Source organism: Bos mutus, chromosome 16 (assembly GCF_027580195.1).
Source record: "Bos mutus isolate GX-2022 chromosome 16, NWIPB_WYAK_1.1, whole genome shotgun sequence".
NCBI lineage: Eukaryota > Metazoa > Chordata > Mammalia > Artiodactyla > Bovidae > Bos > Bos mutus.
In genome coordinates this window covers 57671451-57697247 of record NC_091632.1, presented here as the reverse complement: position 1 = coordinate 57697247, position 25797 = coordinate 57671451, and the positions used below count along the sequence as shown (strand labels likewise).

At 40.8% G+C, this 25797-nt stretch overlaps 2 protein-coding genes across 3 annotated transcripts in view; one reads left to right on the top strand and one right to left on the bottom strand.

Moving 5' to 3' along the window:
- DNAH14 (dynein axonemal heavy chain 14) overlaps nt 1–20730 on the top strand; it is a 354570-nt gene extending 333840 nt beyond the window's left edge. Inside the window, exons 80-86 of the mRNA XM_070384410.1 lie at nt 2132–2292; nt 3292–3488; nt 8800–8912; nt 13230–13369; nt 16197–16360; nt 19878–20024; nt 20418–20730. Coding sequence (XP_070240511.1) covers nt 2132–2292; nt 3292–3488; nt 8800–8912; nt 13230–13369; nt 16197–16360; nt 19878–20024; nt 20418–20633 — 1138 coding nt within the window. The 3' untranslated portion in view covers nt 20634–20730. The remainder of the gene's footprint in view (nt 1–2131; nt 2293–3291; nt 3489–8799; nt 8913–13229; nt 13370–16196; nt 16361–19877; nt 20025–20417) is intronic.
- Nucleotides 20731–22366: 1636 nt separating this feature from the next.
- Nucleotides 22367–25797, bottom strand: part of LBR (lamin B receptor) — a 28280-nt gene continuing 24849 nt past the window's right edge. For both annotated transcript variants that reach the window (XM_005903716.3, XM_070385421.1), the window contains exons 12-14: nt 25382–25462; nt 25157–25279; nt 22367–24416 (exon numbers count right to left, since the gene is read on the bottom strand). In XM_005903716.3, coding sequence (XP_005903778.1) covers nt 24256–24416; nt 25157–25279; nt 25382–25462 — 365 coding nt within the window. In that variant the 3' untranslated portion in view covers nt 22367–24255. The remainder of the gene's footprint in view (nt 24417–25156; nt 25280–25381; nt 25463–25797) is intronic.

The following is a 25797-nucleotide window of genomic DNA, read 5'->3' as shown; positions in this document are numbered from 1 at the left end:
TGTCTGGCGGATTCCTTGGCAGGCAGATTGCTTACCCCTAGGGCCCCCTGAGAAGCTCACATTTTTTTCTGTATACCTAGAAAAGCTCTGAACCCACTGGAATCTTGCATTCTCTCAGTCTTTCTGTCTCTTTAGACAACACGACTCATGTTAAAATGACATTTGGGACGTCCATGGTGGTCCAGTGATTAAGACTTCACTTTCCAATGCAGGGGATATGGGTTCAGTCCCTGTCGGGGAGCTAAGATCCCGCATGCCTCGTGGTCAAAGACCCAGAACATAAAACAGAAGCAATATTGTAGCAAATTCAATAAGGACTTTTTTAAATGGTCCATATATTTTTAAAAAGTTTTTAATGACATCTGACTGGATTTGGCTATGACTTCAGCTATTTGTTCATATCCATCAAGATCAAATCTACTGACACAAAATAAGATCATTGGATACTCATTTCACTGACAAAATGAACATATATTAACTACCTGTGACATAGAAGGAAAGCTGACATTTAGAGATAGAAGACTATGCAACTGGAACTCCTTCAGTATGTCCCCGGAATATCACGTTGAATTTCCTGCAGGCCCTACACGTTTAAGGATTAATTCTGCACTTTTCTTTTTTTAATGAGGTTGACAACAACCCCTGCTTTTTTAGGGGGTGGGGGCACCACGCAGCATACAGGGATCTTAGTTACCCACCAGGGATGAAACCTGTGCCCCTCCCTCTCCCTGCAGCGGAAGCAGCATAGTCTTAACCACCGGACCGCCAGGGAAGTCCAGTTCTGCACTTTTAGCGTTCAGTAAATAAACCAGTAAGAGATGAGATGATTATAAGGGAATGCTTTTAATAAGCAGACCAAATATGTGTCTTAATATCCCTTTGGTCATGTGGAGAGGCTACGATTATTGCAGTTAGGCCACCTTTGCTAAAAAGTTTATTAGAAACTTGTTTGTGGGACTTGACTTGAAAGATCTCTCACATTCAAGGTAATGTCTTCAGTGGTAAGCAAATATTGCACTTAGAATATGAGTTTGATTTTTTAAATCTTTTGATCCTTCAACCATTTGGATGAGTTCCACTGAGTAACCCTACTTTAATGTCAAAAACAAAGCATAATGACAAAGCTAGGAAAATGTTAGTTCATGCGAGTTGCAAACTGTCTCAGAAGCAGCTCGTTGTTGTTGTTGTTGTTGTTGTTGTTGTTGTTGTTGTTGAGTTGCTCAGTCGTGTCCAACTCTCTGCAGCCCCACGGACTGCAGCACTCCAGGCTTCCCTGTCTTTCACCATCTCCATCTTCCCTGTCCTTCACCATCTCCTGGAGTTTGCTCAAACTCATGTCCATTGAGTTGATGATGCCATCCAACCATCTCATCCTCCGCACTGTTAAACTAAATACACAGCTTATCACCAGATTATCACTTACTTCAAAGGACCACATTCATTCAGCTGTGTGAAACCTGGACTGTTTGCTGGAAAACCAGTATATATACATATGTGTGTATATATGTATACAGTTACACTAGTATATAGAGTAACAGAGTGATGGAACTCAAAAGAGGTGTACCCCGTTCCCTCTTCATCCACTGTACAGGGAGGTCCTATCATCTCCCTGGACCCTAACTTCCTCATCTATAAAAGGATTCCAAAGACCTCCTCTGTCTTCAGTGTTTGTATGGCCTTGCTTACTACTACCAGACCTATACACATGCTGTTCTCTTATCGCCACCACTGAGTGTGTTACCAGGAAGCCCTGTGTATGAACACAGAGGAATCTGACATGCATTTGAATAACCTATCAAGCTACTGAAGCATCCTCTGTCTGGTTGCCTCCTCGTTTGCATCCCAGTCTTGGTACTTGTTTCGTGCCAATGCATTCAGATGAATACTTTTCAAAGAAATCTTAAGAAAACTTTAAAAATATGTATCTCCTTGCAAATGTCTGAAGTGCATTGGGCAGTTTTCTCACCTGTAAAATGAAATGAACTCCATGGTCTCTGTAAGTCTCCATGGTCTCCATATCACAGTTCTGTGGTTCCATGAATTTGCATATACCTTCAGATGGGGCCCACATAGAGGGCCCTTCCAGATTAGACAAGCCTATATCTCCTTTTTTCTTTTGATTTCCTTGCAGTCGTGAGAAGAGCAAGGATGAGCTGGTGATGGCAATTTTATCGGACATGCTAACGCGGCTGCCACTGTCTGTAGAGAAAGAAGAATGGGCTGGAACTCCAAGCACACTGAAGTACATCATGTTAAGCCCCATCTGGGAGTCTTTTCATAAAGATCCCAAAGGTAAGCCTGGGACATGACCTTTCTCCCCTCACCACAGCCTCCTCAGGAAAGGACTCCAGCATCAGAAGGACAAAAGTTATTAACAAAGTAGAAAGGCCAATGTGAGATGGAAAACTAACTCCGTAATGCCCTCTTCTCTCTCCAAGCTGGGTGATGGGGAGCAGAAGAGAAAATTATGGGGGCAGGGGTAGACAGGGGGAAGGTCCATGACCCCAAGACAAAAAGTAAAGGAGTGAAAACGATGTAGAAAACCAGAAAGGAGCAAGTCTGCTTGAGAGAGTCTACAGAGCTTTTAAGTCTCTGTCCTTTTTGCATCTCTGCCTGATGGACAGCATTTTGGGCAGGGAGATTTAGATGGGCCCTCTGACCCTCTCCAAGCTGGGAGACTTCTGAACTCTGAGGAGCAAAGGGGAGGGAGGGACGGCAGATCCAGAGAAGACAGAGCAATCCTCGTTGTCCAGAGTTGGCTCCACACCCAGCTCTCAGAGGCCAAAGTGTTGAACTGTGGTAATTTACCCTATTAAATTTTCAGCATCCATACTTTAACCCTTTCAAGAGATTCAACCGTTGCTGTTCACCTGAAACTGTCACAACATTGTTAATCTGCTACACCCCAATACAAAATAAAGTTTAAAAAAAAAAAAAGATTCATTTTGGAGCCTACAAGCTAAACTAATGGTTGAAAAAGTCAAAAGAATAATAATATTTCATGACACAAATATTTTATGAAATTCAAATCTGAGTGCCCACAAATAGAGCTTTATTGTGGTGCAGCCATTGTTTGTTTTCACGTTGTCTATGCCTGCACCTGCTCTACACTGGGAGAGTTGAGTATCCCACAAAGCCTGGGATATTTACTAACTGGCCTTTTGCAGAAAATAGTTTTCAGTCCTTGGGCTACTCACACCAAACTCCTTTAATTTCCAAACCTTACATCTCTCCAAGTAAAGCCTCATCTTATCTGAAAGATGCCACAGTTTTTTTCTCTTTTTAATCCAGGCTATGATCCACTTATCCACTGTGTCTTGCTAACCTTTTTGATCCAAGAAATTGAAAGATTTGATCAGTTGCTATCTATTATACATAAGTCTCTGAAAGATCTTCAACTTGCTATAAAAGGAGAGATTATCCTTACCCAAGAATTGGAGGAAATATATGATTCTTTTCTTAGTACAAAAGTGCCCAAACTGTGGCAGGTAAGCAATTATCCTTTCCCATTCACATGCTTGATCGAAATAAATCCCCTAGTTCTAGGGAAAGAGTAAGTTAACTATGGTATAGACTCATGATGAAATATTATGTATCCATTAAAAGATGTTGACTTTTATATATACTTTTGGTGACAATATATACTTTTGGTGTGAGTATATATTAATAAAATCTGAGAGGGCAATTTGGCAATTCTACTTAAATAAATTTATCTAAGAGATATTTGTTGCAGGGCTTTTTATGTTTCAGCATAAAGTTGAAAACAACTCGAATACCTCTTAATGGAAATCTGGTTAGATAAATTATGATATATTCAAATAATAAGGTATGTGTTATATGCTAGAAAGATCTCTCAGATGTATTGTGAAATTTTTTTAAGTTTTAGAACACTAAGTCATTTTTAAGGATTATAAAAATATGTATACTTCTATAAAACACACGCTTACATAAATGTGTGTAAAAACACATATGTTTTAGATTCAAGAAACCCAAGTTAAAATTTTGAAAGTTCAAAAAAGGGAAAAGCACTGGGCTGACAGCCCCATCCCACCCTGACTAGGGCATCCAAGAGGCACATCAAGGAGGATGGGACTGAGAACAGGCCCACAAGGAGAGCACGGGCCTGGCAGGGGCCAGCTGGCGCCCAGCACCAAGCTGAGCTCGGGCCCAGGTCAGCTCCACGGCAAACTCACTGCAGGCCGAGGTCTGCTGGGAACCAGTGGCTGGAGGGAACCAGGCAGCTGTGTACAGTGGGATGGGGAGAAGGTGGGGGTAAAGGGATGTTGCTTGTACAGAGGGCTGATGGCTGTAAAAATTTATTTTGAAAATTAGGAGCTGGGGTGAAGTGTGTGCTGCCTCAAAATTCTGGCCTCGCTTGGCCCTTTTGCCCTCTGGCAATAAATTGTTTCTATTAGCCAAAAAAAATTCTATAGGCAAAAAATAAAAGATCATAAGAACATATCCAGAATGCAACCCAGAGAGACTAAGAATGGAAACTATGAAAGAGCTATGAAGATTCACAGAGGGCAAACAGACTGTCCAACATTAGTTTGATTGAAGTTCGGAAAGAGAGAAGAGAGAGGATGAAGCAGAGGCAGTAATTAAAGGAATAAGGGCTGAGAATTTTCCAGAATTGATAGATGTAAGAAGTTCAATGAATCCCAAGCAGTAGACATCTTTTTTAACTTATGCATAGATACATCCTAATGAACCTGCAGAAAATCAAAGAAAAACTCTTCAAAAGCAGCTAGAAAAAAGTAACTTTCAACGGAATGGAAATGGTATCTCCATCGTGTCAAATGAACTGTTAAACTAAAATTGTATATACAAAACTTTTGTTTCAAAAATGAAGATAACGGGAATTCTCTGGAGGTCCACTGGTTAAGACGCTGCCCTCCAGTGCAGGGAGTGAGGATTCTTAGCTCCCTGGTGTGGGAGCTAATATCCCACATGCCTTGTAGCCAAAATAAAATAACAGAAGCAATATTGCAGCAAATTCAATGAAGACTTTAAAAATGGTCCACATCCAAAAAAAATCTTTAAAAACAAAAATGAAGATGAAATAAAACAGACCAAAACGAAAAAATGCTGAGAGAGTTCATCATTAGCAAATGCTAAGGGAAACCCTGAATGCCTTTCCTTATTTCCAGCAGGAAGGTGGAAGGAGGTAAAGGGGGAAGCTCTGAGACGTGAGAAGGAATGAAGAGGCGGAAAAGTGGTAAATGAGGTGGTGAATAAATTTTGACAAAAATAAAAAGCAACAACAATATTAATATCCAGTGGGATTATTTTTTTAAAGAAGGATAGAATATTGAACATTTTGAAATGGAAAGGTCAAGAATAGAAAGGGTCAACAATAACATATAAGCCAAGGTTGGGGAGGATATGGAATTTTTAGGTCTCAGAGAAGGAAGTTAAAAGTAATAATAACCCATAGATTTTTACAAATTAAGTATGCATGCTGTAATTTTTAGGGTAATCACTAAAACAATTGAAACAAATTGAAGAGGAGGGAGAAATGCTTGTTATATTATTTTGTGAATAAAAAAAATTTTAAAGATTCAAAATGGCATATACAGTATAATCTCAACAATATAGAAAGTATATAATCCCCTGCACATGAGTATCAAGACACATGTACAAAAGTATTCAGAACACCATTATTTACAATGGTAAAATACTGGAGACAACTGAAATGTGTCATCCACAATAGGATGGAAAAATAGACTATACCAACAGCGAAAGGGAATGAACTACAGCTACAAGCATCAGCAGGATATGCTCAAAAAGAAGGATGAAATCACACACACACAGACAGACACACAGTCAATTCTTATTATTTGTGAATTACATCTTTGTGAAATTGCCTACTTTCTAAAATTTATTTGTAATCAAAATGGGTGCAGACACATGAAAAGATGCTCAACATCATTCGTCATCAGGGAAGTGCAAACCAGAACCACAGTGAGGTGTAATTCCACATCCTACTAGGGCGGTTACCTCCCAGGCAGCACGACTGTGAAGAGTCCACCTGCCAGTGCAGGAGATGCAAAGATTCGGGTTTGATCCCTGGCTCAGGAAGATCCCCTGGAGGAGGAAATGGCAACCCACCCCAGCATTCTTGCCTGGAGAATCCCATGGACAGAGGAGCCTTGCAGGCTACTGTTCATAGGGTCACAAAGAGTCGGACACAACAGAGCACTCACCCACGCTCAGGACGGACAGAATAAAAATGCAGACAATAATAAACATTGCAAGGATACAGAGACATTGGAATCTTCATATACTGCTCTTGGCAAAATGGTGTAGCCACTTTCGGAAAATAGTACTTTATTTCCTCAAATAGTTAACCATAGAGTTGCCATTTGACCCAGCAGTTCCAACCCTAGGTATATTCCCAAAAGAAGTTGAAACATGTACCCACACAAAAAAGCTTGTCATGACTGTTCACAGCAGCATCATTCAGAGCCAAAAGATGGAAGCAACTCAGATATTCCTGATGAATGGACAGAATCCTGATGAATAAATTATATGGTTTGTGAATTATATCTCAATAAAGCTATTTTTAAAACTGATAGTAGAAAACATAGAGTTTAGAGAAAGCAATGACAATTATAAATACTTAAAAACTGAGTGAAAGCTGTGAAGAGAATTGAGATATTGGATCTGCAAACTGCACACACTTAGAATCATAAGACTTCGCAGCTTGAAAGGATCTTGGGTTCCTCTGCTCCAATATCCTTATTTTACAGATGTGGAAACTGAGCAGTGGAGCGGCTTCGAGACTCACTGAGAAAGTTAAGTAGTGAAAGGGCTGGGAGTCACATGCGTTCAGATTTAAGTCGAGAGAGCATGGCTCAGTTGGAATCCTCTAGGTTTAGTTACCTATGGGTGAAATGAGGGCATATCTGACCGAATGGCAAGAGCTGAAATTAGCCAGGGAGAAATGTATGGCTTGGACAATTAGGTGTACAATAGTACCATTTAGAGACAGAGTGAGCAGAAACAGAGGCTGTTCGAGGGCAGATGCTGACATCCTGTTTTGGACATGAAACATCTCGAGAAGCTAGGGGAGGCTTCCAAGTGAAGTTATCCAGGAGAAAGTGGATGAGAGTGCGAAGCAAGATATCGGTACTATCAGCTTAGACAAAGTAGTGGAAACCACAGTGAATTAGATCTGAGAGAATGTAAAGTAGGGAGAGAAGAAGGCTGAGGGAATATTAGGCAACACCGCCTGAAAGGGAGGGAAACAGAAGGAATCAAAGAATGAAACCCTAGAAGTAGAGAATTCAAGAGAACGTTAGGATTGAGTGTGGACACAGAAGTCAAGGCAGGAGAGGGAGGAAGTAATCAACTTAGTCAAAAGCTGCAGAGAATACAAATTAGCCAAATGAGAGGGATGAGTCTAGGGTGGAATCATGAATATGGAATGTATAAGGTCCTTGATGACTTCTAATGAAGACTTTTTTTATGGTGGTAAGAATGATCAAGATCTATTCTCAGCAATTTTTAAGTACAAAATACCATATTATTACTATGCTTTGCTGCTGCTGCTGCTGCTAAGTCACTTCAGTCATGTCCAACTCTGTGCAACCCCATAGACGGCAGCCCACCAGGCTCCCCCGTCCCTGGGATTCTCCAGGCAAGAACACTGGAGTGGGTTGCCATTTCCTTCTCCAATGCATGAAAGGGAAAAGTGAAAGTGAAGTTGCTCAGTCGTGTCTGACTCTTACCGACCCCATGGACTGCAGCCTACCAGGCTCCTCCATCCATGGGATTTTCCAGGCAAGAGTACTGGAGTGGGGTGCCATTGCCTTCTCCGATTACTATGCTTTAGATCCTCAAAAGTGATTCTTCTTCTTATGACTGAAAATTTGTACTCTTTGATCTACATTATCGTATTTCCCCCTCCCATCTACTTCTGGCAACCCTCATTCTTCTGAGGAACATTGTTTTTATATAAAATTTGTGTAAAGATTTTATCATGAAAAGATGTTGAATTTTGTCAAATCCTTTTTGTGCATCTATTGAAATGATCATAGGATTTTTATCCTTCATTCCTACATTGTGGTGTATCACATTTTTTGATCTTCATGTTTAACCATCCTTACCTCCCAGGGCTGAATCCCACCTGATCACTGTTTATGATCCTTTTAATCTATTCTTGAATGCAGTTCGCTATTCTGTTGAGGATCAAACAAGCAGGATTGCATGTTAGGTGGCTTGTGTATTTAAGATAGAAGAATGTGTTAATAAACAAAGGGATGGAAAATGGAAGTGGAAGCTTCAGAAAAGCAAAAATAGTCCAGAAGTGCTGTGCAGTGCACAGGGGCAGGAACCAGCTTGACTCGAAACTGGAAGGAAAAGAGATGGGGGAAAGAGAGAGTGGATGGAGATTTATAGAATTTTGTATAGGGAAAGGCCAGAAAGTTGAGATTACTTAGACTTAATGGCCTGTGAAGGTTATCTTCCCAGATAAGGGGAAAGAAGTGGGTGGGTAGAGGGGTGGGCAGCAATGAAGACTGATTGGAGAACTTAAAAAGAACGAGGAAAGACTAGCCAGGATGGAAACTTGCAAGTGTTTTATCCAAAGCACTGTTAAGATCGTGCTAACTTGCCCTGGTTAAGAGTTTTCAGATTTCTCACCAAGTGCTTTCAGTTGGAAAATAGCATCCTCTTGCCAAGTTATCTATTTCTGGCAATTGAGTCTGTCGCCAAAGTGTACAGACATGTCCTTAATGACTTCAAAGACAAATCTTTAAAAAAAAAAATGATGTGCCTGTTTCTCAATCCCAACAGAAATATGCCTACAAGTCAAGTAAAGCCCTGAGTTCCTGGGTGAATGACCTCATCCAGAGGCTGAACTTCTTTAACACCTGGGCCAAAATGGCGTATACTGCAATGCATCATCGGTATGTAGAAAGGCTGCTCTACGTTTCTGCATCATTTTTACTTTGAGCTTAATGGTTTCACCATGTAATTTCACATCCTTGACCTCTGAGTTCTCACTGCAACATGTGAATTTAAACAAAAGAGGTATTCTTTTTTTTTTTTATCTAAAAAATTTTATGATATTTTATTTAAGGTACAAATGTGTTAATTTCAGTATTTTTTAAGCGCTTGGGGTTTTTTATTTTAAATTTTATTTAATTGAAGGATAATTGCTTTACAGAATTGTGTTGGTTTCTGCCAAACATCAACATGAATCAGCCATAGGTATACATATGTCCCCTCCCTCTTGAACCTCCTCCCATCTCCCTCCCCATCCCAACCCTCAAGGTTGTTACAGAGCCCCAGTTTGAGTTCCCTGAATCATACAGCAAATTCCCATTGGCTATCTATTTTACATATGGTAATATAGGTTTCCACGTTACTTTCTCCAAACATCCCACCCTCTCCTCAAAAGGAGGGATTCTTTTATTCAGTTTAGGAGGAGGAAGCAGAGGCCTAAGAACTGGAGAGTTCCTTCCAAGGTCACTTTACACTAAGAGACAGATGTAGAAACAGAACGTAACACATTCCTCTTTCTGTTACGCTACACTGCGTCATGTGACACTAGCAGGAAGAAATGTGAAAAGAAATAAAAGCTAAATACATATAATTTAAAAAATTTTAATATATAGCACAAAATAATTTGAAAGGCATGACAGGAATTCACATTTACGGAGTGCCTCACAGGGTGCTGGGCTTCCCAGGTGGTTCAGTTCAGTTCAGTCCAGTCACTCAGTCGTGTCCTACTCTTTGCAACCCCATGGACTGCAGCACGCCAGGCCTCCCTGTCCATCACCCACTCCCAGAGCTTGCTCAGACACATGTCCATCGGGACAGTGATGCCATCCAACCATCTCATCCTCTGTCATACTCTTCTCCTCCAGCATCAGGGTCTTTTCCAATGAGTAAGTTCTTTGCATCAGGTGGCCAAAATATTGGAGTTTCAGCTTCAGCATCCGTCCTTCCAATGAATATTCAGGACTGATTTCCTTTAGGATGGACTGGTTGGATCACCACAGTTCAAAAGCATCAATTCTTCAGCATTCAGCTTTCTTTATAGTCCAACTCTCACATCCATACATGACTACTGGAAAAACCATAGTTTTGACTAGATGGACTTTTGTTGGCAAAGTAATGTCTCTGCTTTTTAATATGCTGTCTAGGTTGGTCATAGCTTTTCTTCCAAGGAGCAAGTGTCTTTTAATTTCATGGCTGCAGTCACCATCTGCAGTGATTTTGGAGCCCAAAAAAATCAAGTATCTCACTGTTTCCATTGTTTCCCCGTCTATTTCCCATGAAGTGATGGGACCAGATGCCACGATCTTCGTTTTCTGAATGTGGAGCTTTAAGCCAACTTTCTCTCTCCTCTTTCAGCATTATTGGTTGGGGCATAGACTTGGATTACTGTGATATTGAATTGTTTGTCTTGGAAATGAACAGAGATCATTCTTTCATTTTTGAGATTGCATCCAAGTACTGCATTTTGAACTCTTTTGTTGACTATGATGGCTATTCCATTTTTTCTAAGGGATTCTTTCCCACAGTAGTAGATATAATGGTCATCTGAATTAAACTCACCTATTCCAGTACATGTTAGTTTGCTGATTCTGAACTTCCAGATGTTCAAGCTGGATTTAGAAAAGGCAAGGAACCAGAGATCAAATTACCAACATCCACTGGATCATCGAAAAAGCAAGAGAGTTCCAGAAAAACATCTACTTCTGCTTTATTGACTATGCCAAACCCTTTGACTGTGTGGATCACAACAAACTGTGGAAAATTCTTCAAGAGATGGGAATACCAGACCACCTGACCTGCCTCCAGAGAAATCTGATGCTGGTCAAGAAGCAACAGTTAGAACTGGACATGGAACAACAGACTGGTTCCAAATAGGGAAAGGAGTTCATCAAGGCTGTATTTTGTCACCCTGCTTATTTAACTTATATGCAGAGTACATCATGAGAAATGCTGGACTGGATGAAATACAAGCTGGAGTCAAGATTGCTGGGAGAAATATCAATAACCTCAGATACAGATGACACCACCCTTATGGCAGAAAGGAAAGAAGTAAAGAGTCTCTTGATGAAAGTGAAAGAGGAGAATGAAAAAGTTGACTTAAAACTCAACATTCAGAAAACTAAGATCATGGCATCTGGTCCCATCACTTCATGGCAAATAGATGGGGAAACAGTGGAAACAGTGACACACTTTACTTTTTTGGGCACCAAAATCACTGCAGATGGTGACTGCAGCCATGAAATTAAAAGACACTTGCTCCTTGGAAGAAAAGCTATGACCAACCTAGACAGCATATTAAAAAGCAGAGACATTACTTTGCTGACAAAGGTCCATTAGTCAAAGCTATGGTTTTTCCAGTAGTCATGTATGGATGTGAGAATTGAAGTATAAAGAAAGCTGAGTGTTGAAGAATTGATGCTTTTGAACTGTGGTGTTGGAGAAGACTCTTGAGAGTCCCTTGGACAGCAAGGAGATCCAGCCAGTCCATCCTAAAGGAAACCAGTCCTGAATATTCATTGGAAGGACTGATGCTGAAGCTGAAACTCCAATACTTTGGCTACCTGATGCGAAGAACTGATTCATTTGAAAAGACCCTGATTCTGGGAAATATTGAAGGTGGGAGGAGAACGGGACGACAGAAGATGAGATGGTTAGATGGCATCACCGACTAAATGGACATGAGTTTGAGTAAACCCCGGGAGCTGGTGATGGACAGAGAGGCCTGGCGTGATGCAGTCCATGGGGTCACAAAGAGTCGGACATGACTGAGTGACTGAACTGAACTTTCACTTTCATCAAGACCCTCTTTAGTTCTTTCTCACTTTCTGCCATAAGGGTGGTGTCATCTGCATGTCTGAGGTTATTGATATTTCTCCCAGCAATCTTGATTCCAGCTTGTGCTTCATTCAGCCGACATTTCACATGATGTACTCTGCATATAAGTTAAATAAGCAGGGTGACAATATACAACCTGACGTACTCCTTTCCCAAGTTGGAACCAGTCTGTTGTTCCATGTCTGGTTCTAACTGCATACAGATGCTTCTTGACAGATTTCATACAGATTTCTCAGAAGGCAGGTAAGGTGGTCTGGTATTCCCAACTCTTTAAGAATTTTCCAGTTTATTGTGATTCACAAAGTCAAAGGCTTTGGGGTAGTCAATAAAGCAGAAGTAGATGTTTTTCTGGGACTCTCTGCTTTTTCTATGATGCAACGGATGTTGGCAATTTAATCTCTGGTTCCTCTGCCTTAGTGGTAAAGAATCCACCTGCTGATGCAGGAGACGCAGGTTCCATCCCTGGGTTGAAAAGATCTGGAGAAGGAAATGGCAACCCATTCCAGTATTCTTATCTGGAGAATCCCACAGACAGAGGAGCCTGGTGGCCTACAGCCCATAGAGTCACAGAGAGTCAGACATGACTGAGAATGCACACACACTCACAGGAAGTAGGTACTATTATTTATCATTCTCATTTTAGAGATGTGGCTGCTGCTGCGGCTAAGTCGCTTCAGTCATGTCCAACTCTGTGCAACCCCATAGACGGCAGCCCACCAGGCTCCCCGTCCCTGGGATTCTCCAGGCAAGAACACTGGAGTGGGTTGCCATTTCCTTCTCCAATGCATGAAAGCGAAAAGTAAAAGTGAAATCGCTCAATTGTTTCTGACTCTTAGCAACCCCATGGACTGCAGCCCACCAGGCTCCTCTGTCCATGGGGTTTTCCAGGCAAGAGTACTGGAGTAGGGTGCCATTGCCTTCTCCATTAGAGATGTGGAAATTGACACAAAAACATGGAGCAACTTGCCCAAATTTTCACAGCTAGAAAGTGGAAGTATTGAGATTTGAACCCGGAAAACCTAGTTCCAAAGTTTATACCAAACTGTCTCTTTCACCATTGAACTATAAGTGAATGTTACTGTTTATCTTCTTAGAGTAGGCAGTAGCTCAAACCCAATCTGCAAGATTCCACAAAGCCCAGTCAAGATTCCTACTATAATAACCACATCACTTGTTAATTGCCTTCCAGGGCTTTGTGTTCTCAAAAGCTTTAAAGCCATAGCTGGTTTTCTTTAAACTATAGGATAAGAGTCCAGAGAAGGGGGAGACTTTGAGATGAAAAGGGAAGGAGGAATCCAGGAGAGGCTTAAAGAAATTGCTGAGATCTGAAAATGTACAATTATTATGCCTCTAACCACACCAATCTGTGGTCTGCCTTCCAATAGGTATATGAGACTTGTCACAGCTTGGAAGCACTCCAGTTCATCACCTAGCCAAGACCCCAAATACCCCACTGAGCCAAACCATGAATTCTTTGAAGGATTTCCTGCAAGATATTGGCTCCCAGCTTTCTTCTTTCCACAAGGTGAGCATGAGAACCTGGACCAGCCCTATACCTGATCCAGGCAAGTCTGTCCCCAACCCCTCCACCAGCACTCTCCCTGTCCTCTTCCTTTCTGGGATGAGAGGTCCCTAGGATAGCCCTGCTCGCCACCCCCACCAACACACACACACACACACACACACACACACACATACAGGCACCAGGGCCTCTTGCATGGACTAGAGCAATCTCTCTCCTCCCTCCCCATCCACATCCTTCCCTTGCCCCATCTCCTCAAGCACCAGAGTAGACCCACATCCTCACCCTGGCAGGAGTCTCACTTCCTCATCTCTAGGTCATTAATATGAGGTCAGAAGCCAACAACATTAGACGCCTCCCCAAAGTCCCTACATCTTAAAAGTGGACTCCTGCAGATGGGCACCTGCCCAAGGGATTGATCCTGTGCTTCAGCCATTTCATTCATTTATTCATTTAATAAGAATTAATGAATAAATGTTTGTTGCATCTAGGCCCCACCAGCTTGGTACAAATGTCCAGCAGGAAAGACAGCTATTCAACCAGAACCTGTTACAATAATATATGGTCAGGGTGTAACGAGAGTTGTAAAGGGTCCGCACTAGACTGTAAGATCCACGAAGGCAGGAGCCAGGTCCGTTTTTATTCCCTATTGTATTCCAAGCACCAAAAAAATTCTCAGTAAATATTTGAAGAAAGAGTGTCTTTCTAAATGAATATAAGAACAGATGAATATTCTTAGAGCCTAAAACAGGAGGACCTAAAGTAAGGGTCAGGAAAGGGAAGGCCACTATGGAAATAACTTCTAAGATGAGACTTGAAGCTTCCTTCTTACCAATTAGATATTATCCAGGTAGGGACAGAATAAGAGGACAGCAATTAGCACCTTTGGACACGACTGAAGTGACTTAGCAGCAGCAGTACTTACTAAATATAGTACTTATTAGTACCCAGGTGCCAGGCACTCTCTAAGGGTTGTATGTGTGTGTACGATTTTTAAATTTGTATTTATTTATTTGGCGGCACTGGGTCTTTGTTGCTGCCTGGGCTTTTTCTCTAGTTGTGGAGAGCAGGGTTTGCTCTCTTGTGGCGGCACGTGGGCTTCTCATTGCAGCGGTTTCTCATGTTGCAGAGCATGGGCTCTAGAGCGTTTGGACTTCAGTAGTCATGACACTTGGGCTCAGTAGTTGCGGTGCCTGGGCTCTAGAGCACAGGTTCAGTGGTTGAGGTGTATGGGCTTAGTTGTCTTGTGACACATGGGATCTTCCTGGAGCAGGGATCGAACCCGTGTCCCCTGCATTGGCAGGTGGATTCTTTACCACTGAGCCACCAGGGAAGCCCAGGATTTTGTCTATATTAAGTCACTCAATTCTCATGACAATCTTACGATGTTGTTACTATTATTATCCCTATTTTCAGATAAGAATACCTAGGCAGAGAGAAGTTGTAATTTGTCCAAAATCACACAATAAGTGACTGAGCCAAGGTTCAAACTTAGCCTATCTGACTTGGAAATTCACATGTTTAACCACTGCACTAAACTACGAATAGCATTTTATCAGAGAAAATATCGTCCTCTCCTGGAGCATTTAGCCTTCTGAAAGGGGCACGGAGAGAGGTCACTTCTGGCTGGGCCTGTAGAGATGGTCTCTTGGGCATTGAAGAGTTGTAGGAAAGTTTGAGAAAGATTATCTAAGGCTACAGGCTGAGCAAAGGCACTGAGTCCGGCCAAGTGGGTATTTAGAGTAGAGGAGACATGCCAGTATGACAGGGTTTAAATTGCCCTGTCAGTCAAAAGAAACTAAAATTCACTCTCTGTGCACTGGTGTAGTGGCTTCTAGGCAGCAGTGTTACATGATCAAGAAGTAGAATGAAGTTACTCAACTGGCAATTTATGCAGAACAAGAATTAAACAAGAGAAAAGGAGCTAGTGGCAAGAAGAACAGTTAAGAATTGTGTTAGGTATCTTGGTATCAAGCTACAGAAGGCAATCCAAACTTGTGTAAGCAAAAGAGGGCAAGTTATAAGCACATATAAGTGGAAAGGAAGCCAAAGGGGCCTGGCTTCAAGCATGGCTGGATTCAGGTAGTCAATGTCACTACATGTGACTAGCTGAATGTCACTCTCAGGCTGCTTCCTCATGTCTGAGTTCTGTTTTTGCTATATCTTGGACTCTTTTTTTCTCTGCTGCACATAGGCTTTCTCCATGCAACCAAGGGAAAAAATGGCCACAAGAATGTTAGCATATCCAGAGGAAAAAGGGCCTTCCTCTTCCTAATGTCCATATGGGCTGTGGCATGTGGGATCTAGTTCCCCAACCAGGGCTCTAACCCAGGCACCCTGCCTCGAGAGCACGGAGTCTTAGCCACTTTTCACCAGGGATGTCCTCATGTGTCGTTCCTTGAAAAAGGCTCGACACACTTGGGTCTTGGCCTTGCCCGTGGGCCCCATGTTTGCTGCCAGGAAGATAAGGTACTTTGATCAGCCAAGACTGGGTCAAAAGTGGTCAGGTCCAGGGATCCATAGCCCCTCTCTTCCCATGTTGAATATGGAAGGAACACTGGGCCTACAAATGCTCTCCATGTTTCCCAGGAAGCTCGTGCTACTTGCCAGACTAATATCCCCAAGTCCTTAGGGAGGCAGTTGGATTTATACTCTCCCCCTATCCAGCCCCGTCTCGCACCCAGCATGGGTGTTTCCTTACACTTTCTTCTCCACTCTTCCCTTCCCATGAGATATCAGTGTTGCTAATCCCCACGGGAAACTTTGGGACAGACACAGCTCCTGAGTCCCTGAGACTCACAAGGAACTTGGTGCGTGTTTTTCTCCAAAGCCTTTCTTATCACTGTGCTTCAAGACTATGGACGGTCCCAAGGAATCTCTACAGATGCCCTGACTTTTACCCACCATGTGATCTCGGACACCACCGACGTCAAAGACAAGGAGTTCTCCATAATCATCCAGAAGAAACTCAACATAGTCAGGAGAGCCTTTAAGGTACTGGAATACTTCAGAGGTTGGAAAGGATAATCATTCATTCATTCAATCCATCCATCAATCATTCCATCAACAAACCTTCATTCCTCATTTACCAAGTGCCAGGCCCAAGGCTAGGCACTAGAGCATGGCAGTCTCCCTTCAAGCCCAAATGCCATCAAATGCCATCTCTCCCACTCTGCTTCTAGGGAGTTGGGAAGAACTAGAAATATATTAAATGAATAAGATTCAGATAAATACAATAAATGAACTTTACAACTCTCCCCTGACATAAATGAAGACTGAATGTTGTTAGATCAGGATTTGAAGATGGCATTTCTTTCTTTCTTAAGATTTTTTTTTAATGTGGACCATTTTTACAGTTTTTATTTATTACAATATTGCTTCTGTTTATAACTCTTCCCTGACATAAATGAAGACTGAACACTCTATGTCAGGATTTGAAGGCGGTATTTCTTTCTAAGATTTTTTGATGTGGACCATTTTATGGTTTTTTTAATTATAATTTTGCTTTTGTTTTATGTTTTGGGGTTTTGTTTGTTTGTTTTTTGGTCATGAGGCATGTGGGAAATTAGCTCCCTGAGCAGGGATCGAACTCAGACCCCCAGCATTAGAAGGCAAAGTCTTAACCACTGGAAGCCCCCAAAAGTAATATTTCAAACAAATAGGGCAGATCTCTCCTGAGTGTGGCTCAGCTGAACTGCCTGCCATCCAGCAACCCACTCACTCCAGAGTTCAGCCACTTTCAAGGAGAAGCCCCCACCCAGCCTGCCATGAAACTCAGGGCACTCAGCAAACGTGCTGATTATGCTGGACGCAGTTTATCTGGGCATGTGAGTGCTGACAGCTAGGTGCTCGAGGCCAACCCTAACCCCATCACGCTCCCGCCATTGTCCCACTGGTTTGAGGGCCACTCTTGTGGTTTACTAAAATATAGTCTGTTTTAGCAATCTATTTTCTATTCCAGGACCAACACCACACAGGTCAAGAAGTTTTAAGTTATATATGGAGACTTAGTAGAGAAAATCCTGAGAAGGCAATGGCACCCCACTCCAGTACTCTTGCCTGGAAAATCCCATGGACGGAGGAGCCTGGTAGACTGCAGTCCATGGGGTTGGAAAGAGTCGGACACGACTGAGTGACTTCACTTTCACTTTTCACTTTCACGCATTGGAGAAGGAAATGGCAACCCACTCCAGCATTCTTGCCTGGAGAATCCCAGGGATGGCAGAGCCTGATGGGCTGCCGTCAATGGGGTCACACAGAGTCGGACACGACTGAAGCAACTTAGCAGCAGCAGCAGCAGTAGAACAAATCATTCCTCATTTTTCCTTTTCTTTTTAATTGAATTTTTATTCTATTACTTTTTTTGTTTTTACTGTTTTTGATTGCGGTAAAATAAACATAACATAAAATTTACTATTTTAAGCACTTGTAACTGTACCGTCCAGTGACATTGAGTATACCCACACTGTTGTGCAGTCATCTCCAGGACGTTCTCATTTTTTCAAACTGGAACCCCATACCCATTAAACACTCCCCATTCCAACCATCCCAATCACCACACTACTTTTTATCTCTAAAAATGTGACTACTGTAGGAACCTCATATTAGTGGAACCATATCGTATTTGTCCTTTTGTGACTGGCTTACTCGCTAGTGATAAAGAACCCCACCTGCTGGCCTGGTAAAATGAGATCCAAAGCATTATTTCCTCTTCAATTTTTTGGAATAGTTTGAGAAAGATGGCTGTTAACTCTTCTTTAACACCCTGTGAAGCCATCTGGTTTGCAGCAACCAGGAAACCAGGACTTTGTTTTTTGGCAGTGTTTTGATTCTGTTTCATTACTGACTCAATTTCATTACTGGTAATCAGTCTGTTAATATTTTCTACTTCTTCCTGATTCAAACTTGGGAGATTGTACATTTCTAGGAATTTATCCATTTCTTCTAGGTTGTCCATTTTATTGGCATATAGTTGTTCATGGTAATCTCTTATGATCTTTTAAATTTTTGTGGTCTCTTTTGTAACTTCTCTTTCATTTCTGATTTTATTTGGGCCCTCTCTCATTTTTTTCTTGATGAGTCTAGCTAAAGGTTTATTGATTTTGTGGTACTTTTCAAAGAATCAGCTTCATTGATTCAGTTTCATTGATCTTTTCTCTATTTTTAGTCTCTATTTTATTTACTTCTGCTCTGATTTTTATTGTTTATTTTCTTCTACTAACCTTGAGTTTTTGTTTGTTCTTTTTCTAGTTCCTTTAGATGTGAGGTTAGGTTGTTTGAGATTTTTCTTGTTTCCTAAAGTAGGCTTGCATCAATGTAAACTTGTCTCTGAGAACTGTTTTGCTGCATCCTGTACACTTTGGATCATTGTGCTTCCACTTTCATTTTCTTAAGGTATTTTTTTTATTTCCTTTTTGATTTCTTCAGTCACCCATTGGTTGTTTAGTGACCTATTGTTTAGCACCTGTATGTTTGTGTTGTACAGGTTTTGTTCTCATTAATTTCTAGTCTCCTAGCATTGTGGAAGGCAATGGCACCCCAATCCAGTACTCTTGCCTGGAAAATCCCATGGACGGAGGAGCCTGGTGGGCTGCAGTCCATAGGGTCGTTAAGAGTCGGATTCGACTGAGCGACTTCACTTTCACTTTTCGCTTTCATGCATTGGAGAAGGAAATGGCAACCCACTCCAGTGTTCTTGCCTGGAGAATCCCAGGGATGGGGGAGCCTGGTGGCCTGCCGTCTATGGGGTCGCAGAGTCGGACACGACTGAAGCGACTTAGCAGCAGCAGCAGGGAACTTGATATGATTGCAGCAATCTTCTTAAATTTAATGAGACTTGTCTTTATGGCTCAGCGTGTGATCTATCCTGGAGAAAGTTCCATGTACACTCAGACCACTTGCTCCTTATAGAGGAGAACCTCTGCAATTGTGATTATCCTATTTGGGGTCTGCCTACCTCAGGTATAGGTCTTCAGTAAATACTGCATTTCTGCCCCTCTTACCTGTCTCATTTTGGTTCCTTCTTTATATCTTGAGTTGCAGAAAATCTTTTCTACTGGTCTTCAGATCATTCTCATCGATACTTGCTCTGTAAAGATGGTGTGGCCATAGGAGGAGGGAGCACAGGGTCTTGCTGCTCTGCCATCTTACTAGAAGGTTGACTTGTTTTGTCACTGTTTCTGCTCTCTTTTTAAAAAGTGACCTAAGGATTACAATTCTAGAAATTTGAAGTTTTACTGTATTTGAAATACTTGTCAATCCAGGATCATCATATATAGATCAAAACCTACAAATTGCTCGTGCTCTCAGAGAAGGAAGAGAATGAAGTACTTACCTTAGAACCTGGCAATGAGTATCTCTAAGGTGAAGTACTCACCTCAGAACCCACAGGGCAATGGCAGGGAAGTGCACCTCCTCTTTGGCCTCCTCCCTGACCGTCCTCTAGATGCAGCTTCTATTAAAGGGAACATCTCACCTGGGACCCTCTGACACCACCTCTCTTTGTTCTTAGGGAACAGACCCCACACATGTTGGAGTTCACGTCTTTGGTTTATTCATTGAGGGGGCAAGGTGGAATCACAAAGAAAAAATACTAGAAGACTCGTTACCTTGTGAGATATGTTGTGATTTTCCTGAAATATACTTCTTGCCAACAAAGGTAATCTCCCAGATGTTTTCACAAAGTTCTAAACCACTGAGCTTTCCCTCAGTAGTACCAACCATTCCTTCTACTTCCCATCCTTATGATTTCACTAGGGAGATTCGCCAATATACTTCAGACTACAAGCACGTAAAATAGCCCCAAATACTCCTAAAACCTAAAATAGATGCTGTACAAACATCCAGTGTGATTTCTCAAGAATAGGTACTATAAAGCTATACTAGTGACTCTAAAAAATCAGGTATAATTCTATATGCATTTACATAACTGAATAATCACCTAAAGTTAAATGTATTCAATTTATAACAAACTCCCCAAATCTAGTATAAAAGAAATGTGAGCCGCTGGCTTACTTGAACTGTGTAATTTGAGTATTTATTTATTTTTTAGATTTCTACTGAAAGATCAACTGTGTCTAAGCAGACAGAGCCAGAACTCTATACTTTTGAATGCCCGGTTTACCAGACACCTGAGAGGTCGAGTATTTTGACAGCTGCTGGTTTATCCTCAAACTTTTTAACATCTGTGTACTTATCCACAAAGAAACCTCCTAGTCACTGGATCACAATGCAGGTTGCACTGCTGTGTGAGGAGAATGAAAAATAAACTTCCGTAACAAACCATGTAATTGTTGACTCTCACCAGCTACACGCTTCAAGACATTCACATGTAGTCAGTGTCCTTCATGAAAGAATCTGCGATCACGGCAGACCGGACAGCGCCATCTCTTCCATTGGTACGTGAAAACTTGAACATGCAGGGGGAGCTCCCAGCTGCTCCATTCTAAGCAATGTCCCTGTGGGTGGGCTCTGCTCTAGGGGAAAGCAGAAGGTCTGACTCTTCTGGGGGAAAAGCCACGGCAACTAGCATGGCATTAGGGCATCTAATTCTTACGGAATCTTTGACTTTAGAGTGATTTCTGCAATTATGTACAATAAAATATGTACGTGAAGAGTAGTTCTTTGGAATACTTTCCCAGGTGGCTCTGAGAACACAGAACATGACACTGTTGGCCTGACTGCAGACTTCTGAGACAAAAAGTCTTCCCTTAAAGAAATGATCTTGTACTGATTTCTCCAGATTTTCTCTTTCCACTGAAAAACCAACACTGAGAATTCAGTGTCAAAACTGGATGAAAAATGTGAAAATTGCATGTCAAAATGTGTTTCTGTAGGTAGGTTTTTATTATCGAGCACCAACTATGCTGAACACTCATAAAAATTCCTATGCCTTCAGGCCACCTATATAGCACGTGGTATATCAATCTTTATACATGAAGAAAGCGGTGCTCCTAGGGCTTGAGTTGCCCAAGCTCACACTGCCAGAAGTAGGGCTTGGATTCAAAGCCATGTTCGTTGTCACATTACCTCAGCAGTGGGCCCACTGGCAGAAAACAAATCCCATGTTTCCACAAATGAAGATCAAACAATCCCTTCTGTCTGTAATAAGGGGGAGAAGAGGTTGTAGAGAGGGCTCACACCAGAACTAGACTCTAATAGCCATGAACAAAATATTAACATCTACTTATTTTTGTGTCTAGGAAACTACACTGAAAGTCACATTATCAAAAACATATACATTGAGAATCTAATTACATACAGTACTACAGAAAATAATTATAAAGACCTAGCCCCTGTCATTCACGAATCAATAAGAAAATGACAAAATATAGGATTTTAACAACAGAAACAAGGTGAGGTCTTATTTGGTCCAGATTCATTAAAATAGTTTTAGGAATTATCCATGATTTGCTAAAATAAAACAGTCCATGAGTTATAGAAACCACCAATAAGCAAACTCTTTTCCTCAAAGAGTACAAAAATAAGACCAAGAATCACATGATGTGATATTTTTAACTTACTTGGTTTTGGAGTGTATTCTGACACACCTACCTTCTGCAAAGTCATTTCACACTGAGAAGAGAGATAAAGAAATGGTGTCTGATCTCACTGACACACAAATGTCTCTCACATACATGTACTGGCTTTCAAATGCACTTGGGTGCATTTGTAATTAATACAAATTCATCTGAAAGTATTACTGAGTCTATGACACTTTTGATCATTCCTCTATTTTCTCAAAGAATAAATACTAAATCTATGATCACCATCTGCAGGTTGAGATCCTCCACTAACCCTTTTCAAGCTCTGATGTCTGAGAACCTTGATGCAAACTGCAGTTTGCCAGGGGTCTCAGTCTACCTTTTGGATTTCTCGTGGTCCAGGAGGGACCCAAAGGATCCTGGAATAAACCAGGGGTTGGGTGGGGATCTAAGGATTCCTGTTTTGGTCCCAACGATCCCAGAGTTACAGGCGGAAAAAAAGAGAGAGATTCCGAAGTGGTCAAAGCAACATCTTTATTTTCAACTTTATTTCCAACTTAAAACTTCATTATAAAACTTGTCAAAAAAAAAAATGTCAAAAACAAATTAAAAACAAATTGTAGCACTGTGTTGGTAACACCGCTTTTTTCATTACCAAGAAAAGAATTAATGGTCCTTCTTCCTCCCCTAATGCTTCATTGGTGAATCTAGTATAGAACAAGCTGGGACAACATTTTCTGATGCCAGAAAAAAAGCATTAAAAAACTGCTTGCATACATCAGTACTAATAAACACTGACAATTTCACCAAAACCACATTTAAAGATTACAGGATGTGGAACACTTGAGCAAACCAACTTCATGATCACATCAACACAAGCACAGTTATATACACTTCAAACTGCAGCACAGAATAAACGCTGCATATCTAAATGGCTCATATATAAAATGTATAATTGAAAACCCCAACATACAGACTATATTTATTAGGTTTGCCTATGTTTAAGATACTGAGAACAATTTAACTCTGAATATGAAAGCTCAGTGAATTTGCTGCTGTTCCATTACAGGACAATTAACAATGAGACTATATCAACTTAAGTAGAATTTAATGGCTAAAGCTACCTTATGCACATCTGTTAAACTAAAAAATAATGATTTTAAACTATTCCCTTAAATTGCTTTTAGACAAATAGATTTCAAAAGATGAACACAACACTCCTTAACAGGGAGTAGAGTTCCGTAAATATAAAGGATATGCAAAATGCAGTATATACTGCATGAACTAACAGTAGCAAAAACACAGTTAATTAAAAAAGTCAAAAACATATAAAAATATTTGCCTTTCTGGAAATGGCAAATTTTTAAACACCAATCTGTGTAAAAAGGTTTAAATAGTGATGTTACTCCAAAAATATATATTTATTCTACTTTTCTATTTGCAACAGTTTATAAAGGCAAACAAACACCTGCAGTTGAGGTAGCAAAGCCAAATTCATAAACTTTGGATTAGGGAAAAATACCCTTCCTATGTTTTAATAGCGTCTTTCATACAATATTAAGTGAATTCTCCTTGTTTCAAAATGTTTAATTCACATGTATTACTTTACAAAACTTAATCAAAATACTGCAAATGTTTGTTTAAAAGATATTGGGTTGGATAAAAAGTTCGTTCAGGTTTTTTATGGAAAAACCCAAATGAATATTCTGGCCAACCCAATACTTAGTTCTGAAAATTATTTCACATTCAAAATACTATACAGAAAAACCTGAAGTCACCATATATTACATAAAAGCTATGTATTTACAGTTTCAAATGCAGTTTTAGAAGCTGAGGTTAAGCAAACCACTACTAATGGTCTTCACTAAACAGTGTCCACTATCGGTTACTCCCCTTCCCATACAGCATTGAACAGACAGTCGGTTTTTACTTTCAAATCACATAACTAGAAAATGATTTAATTTAAAGGGAAACAAATGAAAATTCTATCCCCTTAATGCAAGAAAACATAAGTGAACTTTAAAATGTAACAGTGTTTTTATTTAAGACAAAAACCAAACCAACTGGACAAAAGAATCAAAATTTGAAAGGTAATCAAAAATCCTGAACATCAGTATTCAGTGCATTTATAAGACGGTTTTTTGTTCTCAGATTTTTAAAGATTAAAAATTTCCTAAGTGCAAATTCTATTTATATTTTCCTTATGTTAATTGTTATGATTCAAAAAACATGGCTACAGGAAAAGACTTACTATTTGGCTCTATCTCTAGTCCTACCTGAAAAAGAAATATACAGATTCTGTCAGTGCAATGAAAGAAGGTTCATTTTTTTTTTTCTTTTTTTTCTTTTTTTTTTGCAAACGGAAGATAGAACTGCAGGAGCATTTAGAGGGCGCCCAGAGCAGAATCAGTAGATGTAGGGGACTATGCGGTAGGGGACTCGCTGGCAGTACTTCTCCCACGCCAGGCCATACTTCTTCCTACAGTGGTGCTCGTCGCGGGCTTCCCGGTGCACCAGCAAGATGGTGAAATAAATCACGTAGAAATACGGCAGAATGTGATTGAAACCTGGGGAACAAAAGTAAACAGTATTACCTAGTATTTTTATTTTTCACTACACAACTACACAACATTGTTTCCTGCACTTCCCCAAATAGCCTAAAACTGGGGCGTCCCGTTACTCCATTTTCTCCAATAATGGGGGAAACAACTAAACCAGTTCATAAAATCCCACTGCTGTGTGGCAGGAGGTAGTATTTGAATTAAAAGCTATTCAAAGAAGAGTGATTAATCCATCCTAACAATCCTTCATAATCAGAACATCTGCCCTTCTAATTAAAGCAAATCTCTCCATTTCCTCCCCTCTGGTGCTCAGGGTGAGAACTGCTAGCCATCACTGCGGGGCAGGCAGAGCAGGGCAGACAGCACTGCAGGGTGTGGGCTGACCCGGACACACACAAAGCCATGTGTGCCTTTTCTTAAGAACCAAATTTTTTCAGAATCCATGTACAGCGAGTCATGAATAAAAGGTTAATTAATTCCTACATAGTCCGCTTAGGAAAAAAGCTACCAGACACAGTTGAAAACAAAGTTTTGCTTGCAGGATTTTAGAGTAAAACTTCATGCTCTGTGATTTCCTAATTCCCCTCAGACACAGGATGAATGAGGTGCTGGAGACAGAACACAGCACTCCGTCGGGGAACGAGAAACCCCAACCTCTAACAGAGACAACACCCAGACCCACAGAGGACAGACATGTGTGGGCGGCCTGGGAAAGAGTCCCATCAGCTCTCTTCCTGAATGCTTACCACATGGGAGGGACCACGCCAGGGCCATGATGAGATCACCCAAGTAATTGGGGTGGCGAACAAAACCCCACCATCCAGAAACAAGAAGATTTTTTCCCGTTGAAGTATGAATGGTTTTTAAATCTATACAGAAATTAAAAATACATGTTTAAGGATTCTAAGACAAGCAGATACATAAAATCTTTACATAATGCAAAAATACAATAAATATAAACCAATACTTACGTGCAAGCCTTGGATCAGCGGGGTTTTTCCGGAATGCATTTTTCTGAGAATTTGCACATCGGAAGATTACAAATCCGCATACTGTAATTTTTTTAAAATTTAATTTGTTAACAATTTACATATAATCTTTATTTTAAAGCATCTGTAATTTCATTCAGAAATGATTCCTGTGTTCCAAGGAAATGTCCAAAGTACAGAAGAGTCTGATTTCTTAAGAACAATTCAAACCCTCTCAATCTCAGGATGACAAAAGAAGATCCAGTCCTGATATCTCACTATCTTACAGCTTTCCTCATCTACCTGGGGACACCTTGAAGGCAAAACTAACAAATATGCATTACTATTCATGGTGCACCCATGAATAAAATCTACTGCAGCCCACATTACAATAAAATCAATACTGGAGTTCATCTGTT